This window comes from Eulemur rufifrons, chromosome 6 (genome assembly GCF_041146395.1).
Source record: "Eulemur rufifrons isolate Redbay chromosome 6, OSU_ERuf_1, whole genome shotgun sequence".
In the NCBI taxonomy this organism is placed as follows: Eukaryota; Metazoa; Chordata; class Mammalia; order Primates; family Lemuridae; genus Eulemur; species Eulemur rufifrons.
In genome coordinates this window covers 35656923-35673206 of record NC_090988.1, presented here as the reverse complement: position 1 = coordinate 35673206, position 16284 = coordinate 35656923, and the positions used below count along the sequence as shown (strand labels likewise).

At 35.5% G+C, this 16284-nt stretch overlaps 1 protein-coding gene across 2 annotated transcripts in view; it reads left to right on the top strand.

The window, feature by feature from the left end:
- CEP57 (centrosomal protein 57) overlaps window positions 1-16284 on the top strand; it is a 41880-nt gene that overhangs the window by 16231 nt on the left and 9365 nt on the right. For both annotated transcript variants that reach the window (XM_069469041.1, XM_069469040.1), the window contains exons 3-6: window positions 4446-4625; window positions 4970-5091; window positions 7510-7626; window positions 8549-8626. In XM_069469041.1, coding sequence (XP_069325142.1) covers window positions 4446-4625; window positions 4970-5091; window positions 7510-7626; window positions 8549-8626 — 497 coding nt within the window. The remainder of the gene's footprint in view (window positions 1-4445; window positions 4626-4969; window positions 5092-7509; window positions 7627-8548; window positions 8627-16284) is intronic.

Here is a 16284-nt window from a genome sequence, read left to right as displayed (position 1 = left end):
TTTGTGACTTCATAGAAGAGAGGACAATAGAAGGGAAGAAAAAGCAAGAGCTCACCCTCATACCTTTTTAAGGAGAAAATGAATGCTTAAGATCCATCACTTGATTACCTAGAATGTTTTTTTTTAACTCAAGAAAGCAGATATGTTTGTAAGAAAAAACTATATATAAAACTGAAAACCTATACCAAATATAACTCTTGAAATGAAGGTATAAAATGTAAATTAATAACCTGGATCCAAAAATCCCTAATTAGAAAACTAGACAAGAGGATGAAATAAAAAGCTTGCCATATTTCTTATATTAACTTTTATATAATAAAAATTTCATTTTTGACATTGAAAATGTTTTCAGCAATATGTTTATGGGCTTGTGTGTTTATGTATTTTTAAACATATAGTTAGCCACTAGTAGAATAAAGTCATATTTTATCTTTCTAATACTAGATTTATTTTTACAAAGAGCTTAGAAAAAGTACAGTTAATAGTTTCTTAGTTATAAGTAATAGAAACTCTGACTGAACTAGTTTTGGCAAAGAGGAGTCTTTTTGCTTTACAAACATGTAAGCAAGGATTGAACAACCAAGAACATGGAAGTGCAGTATACACGTGGACTTTAAGAATATCAGAAACCACGGGCTTAAATATGGCCAGCACTTTCTCTCCATCTCCTTTTTTTCCCACCTAGCAGGAAATACAGCTGCTGACAGTTTTGGAGTTTTAAGTTAAACTAATTCTGACTTCAGTTTTTGGGCAAAAGTCCCAAGAAGACAGCCATTGTCTGGGCTTTAGTTGGTGTCCCCTGTGGATCAATTAGGCAGATTTGTTGAAAGGGTAATAAAGGGATAAATCAGTTGTAGTTTATACCTATGTTGAGGTAAGGGGAAATTCCCAGAAAAAGAGGTATATCAGTCAGGCAAACAGTTTCAAAGATGTATGCATTATGTTATATAGTAAAATATAATAAAAATTGAAGAAAACAATTAGCATAAAATACAATGAAAAAATGATTTATCAGGTATTGCAAATGCGATTATGTTAACTCAAAAGAAAAGTCAATATATGCTTCTTAAGTAAAACCTGAAACAGAATGAAACAGATTAAGAATAAAAGGTTGGCGAAGATATATTAGAGCCATACAAATAAAAAAGATGGATGGCAGTATTATCAGACAGAATAATATAGACAAATATCAACATTTTCATATAATAATAAATAACAACATCTGGCTTAAAATCAAGGAGAAGAAATACCCAGGTGCCAGAAATAAAAAGTTTCAAGCCAGAGCAGTAAGGAGGATAATAAAGCCAAAAACCTAAGGGAGTCTTGTCATCAGACACAGAAGCTTTAGGTGTTCGGGTACAGGAGGGGAGAAGATAGGATTTGAAATATAGATAGAAACTGGAGAACAAAGCTTTAGGCCCTGGAATACTTCTTTTACAAAGCTGAGGGTGATGAAATTAGAGAAGTGGTATTGGAACATCTCGGCCTGTGGCTTGGGGAAGAAGCTGTGGATAGAAAAGTTAACCTCTGATAAATTAATCTAGATCTATTTCATGTGCTCACTGAGGTGCACACATGAAGACTTGAATACATAGAGCTATACAATGTTAGTGAAAACTCTTAATATTATGAATTACATTTAAAGCATACTCATAAATAAGTATGACATAAAATAGTGAGTAAAGAAAGGGTAGTCCCACTAACATATAAAAGCACAGAAAAAATCCAAAAGGATTTCAATAAAATATTCATCATTGTTATACCTAGATGGTGGGATTATGGGTAAGATTTTTTTTCCTTTTCATGTTTTTTCTAAATTATCCATATGTGCATTTTTTTTCAATTTTTTGAAAAAGAAGACAGTAAAACAGTACACATTTAAACAGGGATTGTAGTACTTGGAAGGAATTTAATGTAATATAATCTTAAAATACTTTTCATTATAGAGCAAGAAAGGAATGAAAATAATTAAACATTAAGTTTACTAAAGAACAAAAGAATAAGGAAAGTGGGCGAAAGAACTAATGTTTGGCCTTGTATTTTGTTTTGCTTTGAAGTAAAAATGCTAAAGATTTCTAAGGAGATGCTAAGATTCTAAGAAAAACATAAATCTATTCACAAAATTAGAAATAAGGAAAATACAGTGGATTATTATGGTAACTATTATGTTCAGTTCTCTATTAATAATTTTTAATATGTTTCAGAAATTTTTAAACATAGAAAAGGAAAAAAGTTATTGGAAAAGAAATTTTTTTACATTACATTGTCAAAGCCTCAGTAAGGCTTGAGCCCCACGTAGTTTTAGGGAATAAATTTTGAGAAGTGCTTGAAAAACAAATCATCCCCATCATATATAAGCCATTCCAGAATCAGAACAGGAAAGCATACACCCCACCCTGGTTCTATTTGTTAATCCTGCATATCCCTATAATACTACTACAGTTGCTCACATATAGAAATGGAGTGTTCTGGCCAGTTTCAGTAACAAATATAGATGCAAAAATAAAATACTAGCAAAATTATGTGCTATCGAATATAATTTAATGAAGAAATGCAAGAAATGTTTGATATTACGTAGTCTTATTTTAATAAATATGCCTCAGTGGTTCAAAAGAGGTTAAGAAAACTTAGTTGATATTAAAGGACATTTTTAAATTTTCTCTTTCTATTACATTTATCTGATAATTACAGGTATAAAAAAGAATTGCTCCTTTTAATATTAATCTTATATCTGGATTCCTTTACTATTAGTTCTCAAAGTCTTTTCAGTTGATTTTTCAGGTTTCTAGGTGTATGTATTTCATGTTTGCGTTCTTTCCAGTTACGGTCTCATTGAATACCAATTGGCTATATTGTAAAATGTATCAGTCTCTTATTTGGGAGTTGTCATATGCACTGAAAAATTTGGTGAATGAATGATGTTAATAAATGGATAAAATTGAAATACTGGCACAATAGTGAAACCAGAATAGAAGTCTGAAACTGTCTTAGGGATGTGTAAGTAATAATCATAGGGTCTGTATCTTTGTATCTCTATATATATCAGTGTATGTGTGAATTTAGTATGTGATAAATTTGGTATTTAAAGTTCTTCAATACAGAAATACTTTTTATTTGACTTAATTGAATGTAAAAACATTTGAAATCCTAAGGGTATTAAAAGAAAATACAAAGTTTATCTGATCTTGAGGTTAGGAAGAACTTTCTAAGTATATAAACAAAGAAAGAAAACTTGATGGGAAATAATGTTAGGGATACCTTTATGAAAGATCAAAACATCTGTACATCAAAACTAATAACACCAAAACTAGAATTAAAGACAGAAAATAAAATGGAGAGAGGGAAACTTTTTCCCATAGAAAAATGAACAAAGGAAATTTATGAAAGGGGGAAAATTGGCCAATAATGTATACAGAAATATTAAACTATTTAAACTTTAACAGAATTGCAAAATAACCATAAGTAGCATGTTTTCCTTATGAGAATGGCAGAGGTTTTCTGCATTGGAAAAGACATGTACTTTCGATGAAAGTATAAATTGATGCAACCCCTTTTTGAAGGTACTTTGTTTCTGAGCCTTTACAATATAAATATTCTTTTACCCAGTAACTTAATTTTTTTAGATTTTAATTGTTGATCATAAGGAAATAATCTTTTAAGACTGATTACACTAGGGAATGCTCACTGTTAATGCTAAGGTGAAATTTAGTATATTTTGATCTCAATTTATGCATGTATAAAAAGATTGAAAGAACTAAAAATGACAGTTGTTATCTCTGAGTTCCTGTATCTTCTATATTAGCAGTCCCCAGCCCTTTTGGCACTAGGGACCGGTTTCACAGAAGACAATTTTTCCATGGATGGTGGAGCGGGGAGGATGGTTTAGGGATAGATAATTCAAGCTCATTACATTTATTGTGCACTTTATTTTTGTTATTACATTGTAATATATAATGAAATAATTATACAACTCACCATAATGCAGAATCTAATGCTGCTCCTGATCTGACTGGAAGCTCAACTCCAGCAGTGGGGAGCCACTAAAAATGTAGATTAAGCTTCCATAGCTCACCTGCCACTCACCTCCTGCTGTGTAGCCCAGTTTCAAACAGGCTACAGACCAGTACTGGTTTGCAGCCCAGTGGTTAGAGACTGCAGTCTACATTTTCTACCGTGAATACATATTACTTTTATAATCAGAAACTTTTGAAGGAAAATTTAGAGAGTGCTTAAAATGTAGATTTTAAGAAGTGTTTTTGTGCTTGACTTTCTAACTCTACAATTGGATTCTGTTATACATATGATGTTTGTTAAAACAAAAAAGGTTTAGACAGTTAAAAATGTACTTTGGGGCAGTTTTGTAAATTTTGTGTGATTAGCTACATTTTTTTACCATTATATAAAATCCACTTATGTTGTTACTTTATATTATTTGTATTTGGCAGCCATATTTTCTGCTCTGAAGAATCTTCAAGATAAGATTCGACGCTTGGAACTTGAAAGGATTCAGGCAGAAGAAAGTGTGAAAACCTTGTCTAAAGAAACAATTGAATATAAGAAAGTACTAGATGAACAGATACAAGAAAGGGAGAATTCAAAGAATGAGGAATCAAAACACAATCAAGGTTTGTTTTATTATGAAGGAAATTAAATTTTGTCAGTAAGTATTGTGAAATTATTCTAAAAACAATTCTCTGTTAGTGTTTTCTAGTGGTTAGTATTTTAGGACACTACAAAGTCATACAGTGCTCAAGTGCATTTTGAGGAGCAAATGCTGGTGTCATTCATTAAATTTACTGACTGAATGCAAGGCAGATTTTACTAGCATACAGAATGATTTAGATAACCTGAAAAGGCTTCAGAGCTATGGAACATTTATATTTTATATGTAGTAGATTTGATTCCTGTTAACAGTTTGTAAAACTATTCCATGGGTAAGCTGATTTCTGCTTTTTTCATGTATTTTTAGAACTGACATCTCAGTTGTTAGCTGCAGAAAATAAGTGTAATCTTTTAGAAAAACAGTTGGAGTACATGCGAAATATGATAAAACATGCAGAAACAGAGAGGACATCTGTCTTGGAGAAACAGGTAAGGCACCTCACAGGCTGATACTCAAGAGCAGTTAGTTGTGGGGAAAATTAATTGAAATAAAGACCTTTATTCTCAGTGAACACTAATGGTGTCAAGGACTGAAATTTCCTGGGATCAGTTATGGAATCTGAAAGTTTGATTGGCTTTCTTCATTGTTGCATTTGGTAGAGTATTACTTAAATTGGAAAAATACTATACAGTTGTGGCATACTTTTTTTTTTTTTTTTTTGAGACAGAGTCTCACTCTGTTGCCCAGGCTAGAGTGAGTGCCGTGGCATCAGCCTAGCTCACAGCAACCTCAAACTCAAACTCCTGAGCTCAAGCAATCCTCCTGTCTCAGCCTCCTGAGTAGCTGGGACTACAGGCATGCGCCACCATGCCCGACTACAGTTGTGGCATACTTTTAAGTCATGTTAACTTCTTTGAGTCTACCTTATAAAAAGTATAAATAATCATATGCCTCTGTACCTCTTAAATTTGTTTAAAGACTCTAGTGAGATACTTATTTGAAGATTCTTTATACTTTGTAAAACTCTTAACAGTTGTTACTTTAGCAAAGTATTTTTCTGCTTTGTTATATCAGAGGTCTTTGTATTTAAGTAACTTGCATGTTTGCGAGAGGACATCAACATGAGTCTGGAATATATTTTTTAAGGCATTTTCTTTTTCCTATTATCTAGAATTTGTATTCATCACGAATACTACAATTTCTGGACCTCTTAACTCTGTTATACAAAATTTGACAGTTTATATGCTTAATATGATCTAGATGCTGTAAAGTGTAAAAGAGAAATACTATGCAGCTTTTCTCAATACTTTCAGAAGATGTCTCAGTATTTAATTCTCATATGTATTATAGGTCTCTTCAGTATGTTACTGAGTTTATTTCAGTAACCATATTTTTATATTTTCAGTTGGGTCTTTTTCCATCCACTTATTTTTGTTACTTTAATGTACTATTACTCTGTGGTTTTTATTCCTTTTCTCTTTTTGAACACTGTAAACAATTCTTATATTTTTAAAGTGTTCATCCTCTCTTTTGTGTTATCTACTGATTCTCCTTTACGTTGTTGTTTTTTTATGATGGCTTTTTTTCATGGTGAACTCATATTCTTTAGAGTTGTTACTGTGGAAATTCAGTACTTTCTAAGTTGTGTGGGCAGCCTTATGAGACAGTTGTGGATTCGCCTTTGCTGAAGCTTGATGACTCTGGTCCAGATTTATGTTAATATAGTGATCAATACGACATTATTGTGGATTATACATTGCCTGAATTTTTTTATCTTGTTCCTGTACATCTTATATACCCAGGCTCTAGTACTGCTTCATGTGATATTAGACTTAGGATCACTTCATTTGCTTTCAAGTTCCTTTCTCTTTTTTGCATGTAGAGATTCTCTTTTCTTGATTTCAGGCTAGCTAAGTAATAAATAATTTATTACATTATTATTGCTATTTTGTCTCTGTGGTGGATGAAGTGGAGAAGGGAGGGATCAGTTCAATGAGGTAACTTTAAAATGTCTTGACTAATGTATCTAGGAGACAACTATATAATAGATGTCTTTGGATTATAGTCTTTGTTTCATCAGTAAATTTTAAATAGCCCTTTTTAATAAGGATAATTTCATAAGACTGGCTCCAATGCTGGAAATAAAATATGGTTTGTGCAGATTTTTAAGTTAATGGATTCTTTAAGAACTGTGACTATCACTAAGGTGTACAGAAGGGAATTAGTAGTTCATACAAATTCGTGATAAAATTATTGCTTTATATTGCTTTGCTGTATTCAAATTGCTGTTATGATGATTCCTATTGTCATAGCCTTATATAGAGAGAATACTGTTTATAAGTCCAGTTATTTAGTGTTTTGGTTTTTTACTACTGGGCTCCAATTTAGTATATTTTCACTTCTCCTAGTTTAATGGTTTATTCTATCAGTCTTTAAGTCTGTATATGAGGATGTCTTTTTAAATCTGTGACTCTAAACCTGAAAATAAAAAGTTAAAAGTGTGTTTTATGTGGAATTCAAAGGAATGTAAACCAGAAATTAAGTACTTAAGAGGACCAAACTAATTGAAAGTATTTGTGTGTGTGTGTGTGTGTGTGTGTGTGTGTGTAGCCTATATGTCTAAGTCCCTGCTATCCCAGGGCATAGAGATAGTCTCACTATATAAAACCATGTGTTATGTAAAGTAGTATATATATTAATAAGAAGGGCAATATTCCACTTAAATCAATAATTCATTGATGCCCCTATGGTTTCATCTTAATATTATTTTCCTAGAATTCCTCTGTATATCTAAATAATTCTAAGAAGGGCCAGACAGTAGCATACAATGTATTCTAAGATATGCTCAGTGTTTTCCTATTTTTTAATTGTCAAATTATCATACTGTATTTAATGCTGTTTTTCAGGTTTCCTTAGAAAGAGAACGACAACATGATCAAACACATGTTCAGAGCCAGCTTGAAAAACTGGATCTTCTTGAACAGGAGTATAATAAACTTACCACAATGCAGGCTCTTGCAGAAGTCAGTGCATGCGTCTTATACTCATTAATGCATATCAGCGTTTTTAAAATTATATCACTGGATATTTATAGCAATAAGTATGTAGGAGTTTTAGGCCAAGCCTAGTGGCTTATACCTGTAATCTCAGCACTTTAGTTGGCTGAGGTGGGAGGATCTTTTGAGCCTAGACATTCAAAACCAGTCTGGGCAACATAGCCAGACCCCATGACCCCATCTCTACAAAAAATAAAATTATTAGCCAAGTGTACGTGCCTGTAGTCCTAGTAACTCTGGAAGCTGAGGCAGGAGTATCACTTGAGTCCAGTAATTCAAGATTACAGTGAGCTGTGATCAAGCCACTGCATTCCAACCTGGGTGACAGAATGAGACCCTGTCTCTTAAAAAAAATATTAATTCATTAATTTTTAAAAAGGAGCTTTAAAAAGAAAAAATGTAAGTTTGAAGAGAATGTTCACATTTTATAATCTTGATGGGCATTCTTTTAAAAAAAGGAGGAATTCTTTTTGAAAATATTTAAAGATTACATGTTTTTGAGTATTCTTAAGGTTCGTATCACTTGGTTTAAGTTATTCTCTGAGCGAATTTTAAATTGTTGTACTTGGGAACTATTTAATACCACTCAGAGTAAAGTTCCAAATTCAGCCTCCATATGGCCTATTTACCTTCATACAGATCTGTGTTCTTTGGCTGTAGATTTTACCCATAATTCTGTCTAACTGTTACAGCTAACCTCACAAATGACTCATAATTGAACACAATGGAGAGTGTCATGGATGCTGTCAACCCCAGAGATCCCATTACTAGAGTGAACGAACAAGCTTATTTGTGCTAAAATTCACAAGTGCCTATGCTGCAATATTAAAATTTTACAAGTAGATACTGAAGACTTTTCACTATTACCCTTTTGTTATTTTTATCATAGAAAAAAATGCAAGAGTTGGAAGCAAAACTCCATGAAGAAGAACAGGAAAGGAAACGTATGCAAGCTAAGGCAGCTGAGGTAAGTTAATGTGAGCAAATAGGTTCCTCATATTTCTTAATCCCTCTTAACATACAAATAGACAATTATATTTGGGCATTTTAGATTATTTGTTTTAGAGTAGTCCAATATATGAATTGTAGATATAGCTTAATGTGGAAATTATAACAAGTATTTTTATATATGAAGAGTAAAATTTGAGCAAATCTTCAGCGTATTTCAAATTGTGGAGTTTCAACCAGCTTTTAAAAAATAACAGACTAAAAAATACCAGAGATTATACACATAAGGTAAGTAATCATGTACGCCTTATCATGGGTCACTATCAGAAATGTTCAAAAGCCATCATTTAGTATCCTACTTGTAGGTACTTCTTTTCTTTGCGCTCAAGACACCAGAACAGAAGTTGAGGTATGGGATGCCCCAGTTTCAAACCAAGTGAACCCCCAGACCAGTTCACAGAAGCCACCAGATGAGGAAAATGAGCTCTACTTTCTCCTAGTTTGTAATTTTATCACCTGTACTGGCCACTAAGTAGAATAGGTGAGGCACTGTGGATTCACAAAAACATTGAGTTTATATGTACTAACTGGAACTCCATTTCTAGGAGATTTAGCAAGACCACTGAAACAAGTCTATAGATTCAGTAAAATAAAATATTGATGTTTTCAACTGAAGACTCTGTCCTTATGAACTTATTTGCTTAAATACCTCCCAGGTATTCCCCTCCTCCTTCTAAGATCTTTAAGTTTTATGACATTTGCTTGTACCTTTTCTCATATTAACACAAGAAGCAGGTACTGAGCCAGGCCTGGTGGCTTACGCCTGTGATCCTAGCACTCTAGGACGCCAAGGTAGGAGGATCTCTTGAGCTCAGGAGTTTGAGAGCAGCTTGAACAAGGGCAAGACCCTGTCTATACTAAAAATAGAAAAATTAGCCAGATGCAGTGGCTCACACTTGTAGTCCCAGCTACTCAGGAGACTGAGGCAGGAGGATTGCTTGAGCCTAGGAATTTGAAGTTGCAGTGAGCTAGGATGATGCCACTGCACTCTAGCCAGGGTGACAGAGCGAGACTGTCTCCAAAATAAAAAAGCAGGTACTAATTCCAAGGAGTTGAGTCTCCACGGTTCAGTCTGTGGCCCAGTGCCTACAGTGTCCTGGGCTCATCTCATGTATGTGACCACAGGAATATAAACATGCTATTATCTCATCTTTGTTATCTTGTCTGTTTCTTCTAGTGCTTCTCTGAACTCACCAACTTAAGATATTTTCTTTCTATTAAACCTGATATATTTCCTTCTCAGTTTTTTATGTTTTGATCAGTTCTTAGGTTCATATTTTTTCCCCTCAGTGTGTTTTCTGAGTTATGTAGTCACATGGCTTTATGACCAACAAATTTTCTCTGCCCATTTCCACTTTGGAGTAAACCACTTTATATATAGTGTCTTCATATCCTCACTTGTAACAAGCAGACTTATGGGTTGTGGTTTATGTACATTGTGTTGTTGAATCCATTATATATGAAATGCAAAATTTAACAAATTCATTGTTTTATGAATTTTAAAAATTAGTTTATGCTACTTTTGCTTTCTTTTCCATTTAACAGGCAACAAGTAGGGATCAAATCACCTATTGCTGATAATACAATATCAGTAAAGGTTTTGAGTTCTAATAGTGAACACTATTGTACTAGAAGAATAATGACGAGGGATATGTGGTTCCAAGTCTGGCCTTGGGCCTTGAGGGTAGAGATCCCAGTATTCTTCATCATTTAATAGATTCTTTCCCCCAAAGAGTGTAATTATGTGGGAGGTATTAGTAATGATCTCAATATATGTATTTTTTTTTTTTACACTGAATCCATTGGTTCTGAGTGTTGGTTCTAGCACCATCGTCATTTCCTGTGGGGCTTTTTAAATATTTATAAAATACAAATTTCTCCAACCTGGGAGGCCCAAAATCATGAGATCTGGACAGGAGCCTGGCATCTGAATTTTTCTCATAAAAACTCCAGACATTTTTGATACATGTAGGCAGATTTAAAACAACCACTATTCAAGACAAGATTTTTTTTAAAGGAAAGTTGAGAAAGTTGGTTAAGGGAAAATGACAGTTCATTTTTGAAATCCTTAGTAATTTCTTGTGAGATTTGTACCATGACATTTCCTTTGTAGTCTCCATACAAAAGAAAAATTGTGTAAAATTTTGTAAATGCACATTTAGCTACAATTTCCCATTTTCCCTATGTATGGTGACTTTTGGGATGCCCTATATATACACCATATTTTCTTAATCCACTCATGAATTGATGGGCACTTCGATTGGTTCCATATCTTTGCAATTGTGAATTGTGCTGCAATAAACATTCGAGTACAGGTGTCTTTTTGATAAAATGACTTCTTTTCCTTTGAGTAGATAACCCAGTACTGGGATTGCTAAATCAAATGGTAGGTCTACATTTAATTCTTTGAGAAATCCCATGCTGTTTGCCATAGAGGTGGTACTAATTTGCAGTCCCACCAACAGTGTATAAGCATTCTTTCTCTCTGCATCCACACAGCATGCATTGTTTTTGGACTTTTTAATAAAAGCCATTCTGACTGGGGTAAGGTGATATCTCATTGTGGTTTTGATTTGCATTTCCCTTATTAGTGACGTTGAGCATTTTTTCATGTTTGTTGCCCATTTGTCTTTTGAAAAGCTTCTGTTCATGTCTTCTGCCCACTTAATGGGGTTGTCTCTTTTTTCCTTGCTGATTTGATTGAATTCTTTGTAGATTCTGGATATTAGCCCTTTATTTGATGTATAGATTTTGAATATTTTCTTCCATTCTGTAGGTTATTTGCTCTGTTGATTATTTCCTTTGTTGTGCAAAAGCTTTGTAATGTAATAAAGTCCCACTTATTTATTTTTGTTGTTTCTGTAATTGCCCTTGGGATCTTAGTCATAAATTTTTTGCCTAGGCCAATATCTAGAAGAGTTTTTTCTACATTTTCTTCTAGAATTTTTATAGTTTCATGCCTTACATTTAAGTCTTTTCTCCATCTTGGATTAATTTTGTAAGTGGTAAGGGATAGGGGTCTTGTTTAATTCTTTTGCATGCAGCTATCCAATTTCCCAGTAGCATCTATTGAATAGGGCTTTTTTCCCCCAATGTCAGTTGTTGTCTGCTTTGCCAATGATCAGTTGGTTGTAGGTAGATTGTTTTATATCTGGGTTCTCTGTTCTGCTCCATTGGTCTATGTCTATTTTTGTAGCCAGTACCATGCTGTTTTGGTTACTATACCCTTGTGGTATAGTTTGAAGTCCGGTAATGTGATGCCTCCAGGTTCGTTCTTTTTTGCTTAACGCATTGACTGCCATGTGAGCTGTATTTAACTCAACTGTAGTTTCAATCTTAGGGCTACGTGAAGCATATATAAAATCTTGTTGTTCTTGTTACAATTAATACTGACAATTTAATTCTAAAAACATGGATTAAATGAATAGAAGTCAATAAATTTCGTCTTTCTATTTGTGTTTAAGTTACACTCAAAGTTTGTGTTCTGTTTTTGTAATAAAACACTGTAGCCCCAAGGAAAAGTTTCTGGGATTTTTTTGTGTGTGGCTTTCAATGTGTTAAGATTGCTTTGGCTATTTGGGCCCTTTTTTGGTTGAAGACGAAGGGTAGAATTATTTTCTCTAGATCTGTGAAATATGATATTGATATTTTGATAGGGATTGTGTTGACTCTGTAAATTACTGAGGGCAGTATAGACATTTTAACAATGTTGATTCTACTGATCCAGGAGCATGATATGTTTTTCATTTGTTTGTGTCATTTGCGATTCCTTTCATCAGCGTTTCTTAGTTCTTGTAGAGATCTTTCACCTCCTTGGTTAAGTACATTCCTAAGTATTTTATTTTCTTTGTAGCTATTGTGAATGGTATTGAGTCTTTGATTTGACTCTCAGCTTAACTATTATCTATAGAAATGCTGCTGATTTGTGTACATTGATTTCCAGCAGTCTGTTGGTGGAATCTTGGGGATTTTCTAGATATAAGATCATACTATCAATGAAAAGTGATAGTTTGACCACCTCTTTCCCAATTCGGATACCCTGTATTTCTTTCTCTTGTCTGATTGCTCTGGCTAGGACTTCTAGTACTGTGTTGAATAGAAGTGGTGACAGTGGGCACCCTTGTCTTGTTCCAGTTCTTAGGGAAATGCTCTCAATTTTTCCTCATTTAGTTTGAGCTTGGCTGTGGGTTTGTCATATCTGGCTTTTGTAATTTTGAGATATGTTCCCTCTGTGCCTAGTTTGTTGAGGGTTTTTATCCTGAAAGGATGCTGGATTTTGTCGAATGCTTTTTATGCATCTATTGAGATGATCACATGGTCTTAGTTTCACTTGTTTATGTGGTAAATCACATTTACAGATTTATATATGTTCATCCATGTTTGCATCCCTGGTATGAAACCCACTGATCTTTCTGTGATCTTTCTGTCTTCTAAATGTAGGCATTTAAGGGTATGAATTTTCCCCTTAGGACTACTTTTGGTTAATCCCATGGAGTTTGATAGATTTTGTCCCCTTGTTCAGTTCAGTTCAAGGAATTTTTTGATTTCCATCTTAATTTCCTCCTTGATCCAAGAATTGTTCAGCAGGTTTAATTTCCATTACTTTGTGTAGATTTTAGAGTTTCTCTTAGAATTGATTTCTACTTTTATTCTTCTGTGGTCTGAGAAGATACATGGTATGATTTCAGTTTTTTTAATTGTTGAGATGTGGTTTATGGCCTAAGATATAGTCAATCTTGGAGAATGTCCCATGCGCTGATGAGAAGAATGTGTATTCAGTAGTTTTTGGATAGAATGTTCTGTAAATGCCTGTTAGGTCCATTTGTTCTAGAGTACCATTTAAATCCAGTGTTTCCTTATTTTCAGCTTTGATGGTCTGTCTAGGTCTGTCATGGGAGTGTTGAAGTCCCTGGCAGTTACAATGCTGCCATTTATCTGTTTGCTTAGATCTAGTAGAATTTGCTTTATGCATCTGGGAGCTGCTATGTTAGGTGCATACATATTTAGGATTGTTACATCTTCTTGTTAAATTGCTCCCTTTACCATTATATAATGACCATCTTTGTCTTTCTTTACCATTATTAATTTAAAGTTAATTTTTATCTGATAATGAGAATGGCTACACCTACTCTCTTTTGGTTTCGTTTGCTTAATATATTTTATCCATTCCTTTACCATGAGTCTGTGAGTCCTTGTGGGTTAGATGTGTTTCCTCGAGACAGCAGATACTTGGGTTGTGTTTTTTCATCCATTCAGCTAGTTTGTCTTTTGAGTACAGCATTCAGACCGTTAACATTGAGTGATAGAATTGATAAGTGGGATGCTGTTCTAGTCATCATGTTGAGTAGTATCTCATTGCTTTGTTTTCCCCCTTGTGCTGTTTTATGTGAGCTGTGAGCTTTAGCTTTTCGGTAATTTTACACTGGTGGTTATCTTTTTTGTGCTGATCCATGTATAATGCAGTTCTTAGTGTTTCCCAGGTTTGGTTGTGATGTATTCTTTTTAGTGTTTGCTTGTCTGGAAAAGTCTTTATTTCTCCTTCATATATGAAACTGAGTTTTGCAGGATACAAAATTCTAGGCTGGTAGTGGTTTCTTCAAGAAGACTGAAGATGGGACCCCAATTCCTTCTTGCTTGTAAGGTCTCCACTGAGAAGTCTGCAGTTAGCGATGGGTTTTCCTTTTTAAGTTACTTGATGTTTTCCCCTCATAACTCTCAGGAGTTTCTTCTTCTCATTGACTTTGGCCACTCTGATGACTATATGTCTTGGTGATTTCTGCTTTGCAACGACTCTCCCAGGTGTCTTTTGAGCTTCTTGTATCTGGGTGTTTAAATCCAGAGACAGGGAAGTTTTCCTCAATTATTCCCTTAAATAGGTTTTCTTGACCTTGTACTTTTTCTTTTTCACCTTCTGGGATGCCTATGATACTTACATTTGCCTGATTTACGTAATCCCATATTTCTCATAAAGTTTTCCACTGTGTTTTGTATTTCCTAAAATTAATTTTCATTTCCAGAAGTTCTATTTAGTTGTTTTTAATATGTCTATCTCTTTACTAAAGTTTCCATAAATTTCCTGAATTGTTTTTCTGATTTCTTTGAGTTGGTTTTCCATTTACTCTTGGATTTCATTGAGCTTCCTTATAATCCATATTTGCAGTTCTTTCTGTCATTTCAATATTTCCATTTTGGTTGGGATCCGTTGCTAGAGAGCTGGTGTGCTCCTTTGGGCATGTGCTTTCACTCTGATTTTTCATACTTCCAGATATCTTGTGCTGATTCCTTCTCATCTGGAGTGGCTTTCTCCCCCTCACTCTTAAAGTTATGTCTGGAGTATATGTTGGGTAAGCATCTTTGGCCTTGTTTGTGGATGCTTTGATGGGGTCTAGGTTCTGGATGGATGTCTTAGTTATAGATATCCTTAGTGTGGTCATTTTCTCAGTTGCTAGTTACTTGTAGGCTGTACAAGTGGCGTGTGTGCGCACACACGCCAACACATGCATACAGATTCCCTGTCTCTTGTTGATGAGAGAAGATGGAAATCCTTTGAAATCCTTTCTCTTTCCCCAGCCCCATGGTCTTAAAAGCATGAATCACATTGGGATGCCCAGTTTAATCTCTGAGACAGTAGGCGGTGCTTATGGAAAAGAATCAGCTTCGCCCTGTATGATTGAGTCAGTAAATGCTATAAAGGGCTGTACAGGTTGTCCTTCTTGCCACTAGATGGTGCTTGCCAGAAAGAACCAGCTGTATTGTTTTTTGGGGCCAGTGACTGGCTTTAGGCCCCCAGTAGAAGCACTCGAATGCCACAGGTGGTGGGCAGAACCCTGGGAATCCCAGGGGACTCATTATTTTCCGCCACTACATAGCCATTGGAGGAGCAAGGCTAGGCACGGATGGGTCGGGTAAGCCTGCTTTCAGGCTCCACACAGGCAGGCAAAAGAGCTGTCTTGGCAGGGATGGAGGGGCTGCTCTCAGGCCATTGGGGAAAGTGACCAGGGAGGGGCTGAACCAGCCCACCATGCTAGAAAGTCTGCTCTTGGGGGAAGGGCCGTCTGAGATTTGCAGTCAGGCTGTCAGGAGTGGATTTTGCTCTTCTCTCCCCTCCTCTTCCCTGAGGTCCCTTTCCCCATCTGGCTGCAGGCAGGTGCTCAAACTAGCTGAGCTCACCAGCAATGGTGCTGTGGGCTGAGAGTTTCCCTGTCCAGGATCCCACCCCAGGCCTAGAGCACAGCCTTGCTGTGGGGGAAGGGGTCTTCCAGGAGTGTGCTGCAGCTTAGACATACCCTGTAGTCTCCTCTCAGTTCTGCCCGTGCGGGCTCCCTTGATTCCCAAAATTAGTTCACAGATCTCCTCCCTGTGCCCCCAAGCAACATGATTAAGTCCTAGGCATATGGGATCTGGCCTGAGGGCTGTCCCCAGGTCCCCCAAGTTCAGTCTTTGACCGTGTCAGGGAGAAGCATGCTGGTCCCAAGTTGCCTGTCGAGTGCTGAAGCAGGTTTGATGTCCCTCTGCTTCAGGGTGTGCCCTGCTTTGCTGGACCAGCCAGACAAGCAGCACAGGGCTGGCAGGCAGGGAGCTCACAGTCCAAGCATCCCTTGGTCCACTGCAGGTCTT